At 36.1% G+C, this 4,332-nt stretch overlaps 1 protein-coding gene across 1 annotated transcript in view; it reads right to left on the bottom strand.

Moving 5' to 3' along the window:
• Positions 1–1,765: 1,765 nt before the first annotated feature.
• The window catches only part of ankrd52b (ankyrin repeat domain 52b), a 30,475-nt gene continuing 27,908 nt past the window's right edge, over positions 1,766–4,332 (bottom strand). Inside the window, exons 24-28 of the mRNA XM_016479715.1 lie at positions 3,479–3,624; positions 3,262–3,344; positions 3,087–3,169; positions 2,915–3,006; positions 1,766–2,231 (exon numbers count right to left, since the gene is read on the bottom strand). Of these exons, the coding sequence (XP_016335201.1) occupies positions 2,038–2,231; positions 2,915–3,006; positions 3,087–3,169; positions 3,262–3,344; positions 3,479–3,624 (598 nt within the window). The 3' untranslated portion in view covers positions 1,766–2,037. The remainder of the gene's footprint in view (positions 2,232–2,914; positions 3,007–3,086; positions 3,170–3,261; positions 3,345–3,478; positions 3,625–4,332) is intronic.

Here is a 4,332-nt window from a genome sequence, read left to right as displayed (position 1 = left end):
GTGGACTAATGTAGGGAATAGTGAATGAGGGTATAGGGGGTGATTTCAGATACAGCCGGAGTTTCCCCAAAGCATCAGCAACTGCAAGCGAAGTGTATTGATAGGGACCCATGTTTCACATCAAAGTGGATTTTATCGTGGCTGGAACGCTTTCTTCTGTAGTACCCATGTGCTTAGTAGTTATAAAGTGCACAAATACCATCATGTTTAACATATATCTGTTGAAAAATTTTCCAGTTTGTATTTAGTATTAAAATGTGATTTATTGTGAAAATATGTTTATTTTTTGTTCAGTTTTTTGTGATAATCCACTGAACTTCACTTGTTCACTATTACTTCAAAGTGTTGCCAGACGTACGATAATTATAGTATTTGTACGATAATTTTGACCTCTGTACGATCAATAATGAAAAAATCCCATAATGTACCATAATTTCAGAATTCATTTCAAATGATGATCATTGTAATCATTACTCATTGATCGAACACACCTCAGAGTATGTTAGGAATGCGGGAGGGTGCCCTGCTTTTAAGCCCACGAGAACTATGTTGCGGTCCATGACGACATCAAATCTGTATAACGCAAAAGAACCCCCTCAACATCTGGCAACATGAAAGCTTCCGATGACAGTGACTCAGAGGTGGAGTTTGGACCTTCCCACTAAAGTACGCCTAGTTATTTATCTATTGTGGTCATTTGCAGGTCATATCAAAAAGCTGTTGGTAGGTAAATAGCTGTATTCTGTACGTTTGACTCGTGTACGATAATTTTCTTCCAAATACGATAATTTTGAGCTTCTGGTACGATACTTGGACATTTCCAATCTGGCAACACTGTTACTTCATAATTGAACTATTAAAATGAAATCCGCAAATGAAAAGGAAAGCAGCCTTAAAAAGGCAGAGGAACTGTCGGAAAAATTTCAGCAAAAACCCTGGAGATATGCTGATATATAAAATGGTAAAGAAGGTAGTAGTTCCATATGACATGCAAACATTCACATATCGCAAAAAATTTAGACCTTTTTTATCAGAATTTAGATGTCTATATCAGGATATATGTCATTTGTTTTTCTCCAGTTAGTTTTACTCCAATATGTTTACTCCAATTAAAAATTTAAAAATGATTTTGCTTTAAAATACATATTGTGCAACTCTACTGTAGTCAACAGTATGAAATGATGATTAAAGTCTACTAGAACTGTTTACTAACGAGAAATGAGTATTGAAACAAATAAAAGCACAGTGCTACCTTAATGTTACAGCAAACACATGAATGGCAAGAGTGATACTGTGACACACAGTTGTCTGTGACACAAACTGTACATTTGTGTAATTTAGTTTGTTTCGGTAGTTAAAGTGCTAAAAGTGTTATGAATTTCAGTATTTATGCCTGTAAAATAAGATTCCAAATATGCAAAAACCTAAAAGTTCATAAATCTGTGAGTGAGAAACATTTATTTTGATGGAATCACGTCTTGTAGTTTGCAGGGTGACTAAACATTGTTTATTTTATGATTTTATTTTTCGCAATTTGCCTCTCCAAAAATACAGAAAAAGTGTCCAAAGAAACCTGGTAAATGTATCAGTAATAATCTGAGATAAAAGTGAAATGATAAATTCGTATTTAGAGTACCCACACATGCAAACACAAATTAATACATTTCTGTCTGTCCATGTATACTATACACTCTAAAAAAATGCTGGGTTAAATATAACCCAGCGCTGGGTTATATTTAACCCAGCATTTTTTAGAGTGTATGATGCTAAAACAGTAGCAGATATTGTACTCTAATAGAAGTTACTTTCTAAGGCTACATATAAAGGAGGAATTCAGCACATAATGGAATGGTGCAGTTAAAGATGTACTGTATTACAAATGAATATGTCACAGTATATACTGCATGATGCTAAAACAGTAGCATTGTGTAATATTGTACAATAAAAATTACATTCTAATACCTTCTGAATAGATATGAGGAGTTCAAAGTCAAAAGAGTGGCGGAGTTCAGTATATTGTTTGGTGTCCACTCAGCTCTATGGTTCCTCTGTAATCAGTTGTATAGGCACGGTTTTGGACAAGGGCTGATGGGATGCAGCAATGCCACAGTGCTTCATCAGACTGATGCCGCAGCTGGTGCCAGCAGAAAAAGGCATCATTGTGGAAATTATAAGAGCCAAGCAGTCTGCCACATCTTTGTTCGGTGCGCATGCCAAAGCCGGAATATGTCCTAAAATGTCAAATCAGTAAAATGTGTCAGAGATACCAGCGAAGTAGCATTTTTTCACAATACATCGATACTCATTGGCTCTTATTACTGGAAATAAAACAGTTGGAAAATAGCTGAGTTGCTGTCACACTGTTAGTATCTTTGTTAATTTCAGTTAGTTTCTACTGAACACTGACACTTTATTTAAAGAAGACAGAACAAATACACATTATTCTGCTAGTTATATCCTAATAAGGCAATGTGACAAGTTTACATTAATCTTATATGTAAACATTTTTCTGTCCACACTAAAAGCAAAAATGCTGCACGATATGCAAAATTGGATTTTGGGCCAATGGGATTCCACTGTTTGAAGGGCTACCTAAGCTAATGTGGCAGTTCAGAAATACAAACAAAGTGACTAACAGAATGTAGTCGCTTGTCGCAGTTGAGACAAAAGCTTACATTAACATGCAAGAAAATGTAGTACTTGTCACTTGAAAATGGCACACCATGTTAGGACATGATGAATCAGAAAATCATTGAAGAGATTATCAAACTAGCAGTTGGTGAGCAGTTGGTTTTTTATGTGTCTCTTCACACAAAAATTCTACAGTACCTACTAGTCAATGCTATTGCTAGATGACTATTAGTTAATAGTTTTGGCTCTCTCTTGGCAATGTGATGGGCATAGAGAAACTCACCATCTTGATCAATGGCCAGAACCGTTGCACCTCGAGTAAGCAGCACCTCAACCACAGTGGCAAGACCATTTCTTGCAGCAATATGCAGAGGTCTAATGGTATGTAGATAGAAAAACTTGTGAAAAAAACAAATAATTGATGCATATACACCTATGCAGATGTGAATGCTCACGTTTGAAGTGCAGTGTTTGTGGTATTGATTAGAGTTGGGTCGTCAATCTCCGCCAGAATGAGAAGAGCACACATTTCATGACTCTGTTGAGTTAAACGTGATGATCATTTATAATGGAAACTCATCGCACCCAGCATGCTGTTTAATAGGCCACTATGAGTGATGGGGTAATTACTCTTCTACAGGCGATATGAAGTGCTGAGTTCCTGTTGATGTCCAGCAGCGAGAGGTCTGCCCCGGCCTGATGAAGCAAGATATCTGCAACCAAAACAGTCTGAGCTGATCACTAAGATAAAGATAACACATGTACTACATCTTTTAAAACCAGTGTTATATACTGTACATGTATGCAACAATTCTACATGATATAAAGCTCTTTTGACAATACAAACCCACAGCAGAAGTATGCCCATTCTCAGCAGCAACCATTAATGCAGAGCGCCCTGTATAATCGACTGAGTTTACATCTGAGCCGCAGGTCAATGCCAACTTCAGCGCTGCGACATTTCCCGCATACGCAGATGCATGTAAGGGAGTCCTGCAGATAAAATAACAACAACAATAATAATTCTGAAATATTGGCGGCTTTTTTAAATCAGCTTTTAAAAAGGGAGCCTCTTATTTGTCCAAATTTGTTGTTTTGCTCGCTTGCTATGTTTGGAAAAATATTTTAAGTGGACAACAGACATACAGCCATGGCCAAAAATATCGGCACCCTTGAAAAATATGATCAAAGAAGGCTGTGAAAATTAATCTGCATTGTTAATCCTTTTGATCTTTTATTTAAAAAATTCACAAAAATCTAACCTTTCATTGGATAATAAGAATTTAAAATGGGGGGAAATATCATTATGAAATAAATGTTTTTCTCAAATACACGTTGGACACAATTATTGGCACCCCTAGAAATTCTTATGAGTAAAATATCTCTGAAGTATATTCCCATTCATATTCACAATTTTGAGCATACCAGGGTGATTATGAACATGAAATTATCCAGCCATGGCTTCCTGTTTCACAGAAATATAAATAGGAGGGAAAACAAAGCCCAAATAAAAAAAAAGAATATATTTCTGATGTACAGCAAAAGATAATTGAGCTTCACAAATTAGTGAAGTGGCTTTAAGAAAAGAGCAGTGAAAATTCCCATTTCCACCATCAGGGCAATAATTAAGAATTTCCAATCAACATAAAATGTTACGAAACTGCCTGGAAGAGGACGTGTGTCTATATCGTCCTAATGCAC

This window comes from Sinocyclocheilus anshuiensis, unplaced genomic scaffold (genome assembly GCF_001515605.1).
Source record: "Sinocyclocheilus anshuiensis isolate Anshui unplaced genomic scaffold, SAMN03320099.WGS_v1.1 scaffold1809, whole genome shotgun sequence".
NCBI classification, from domain to species: Eukaryota; Metazoa; Chordata; class Actinopteri; order Cypriniformes; family Cyprinidae; genus Sinocyclocheilus; species Sinocyclocheilus anshuiensis.
Note: the sequence above shows the minus strand (reverse complement) of the source record. Positions and strands in the feature narration are given on the sequence as shown.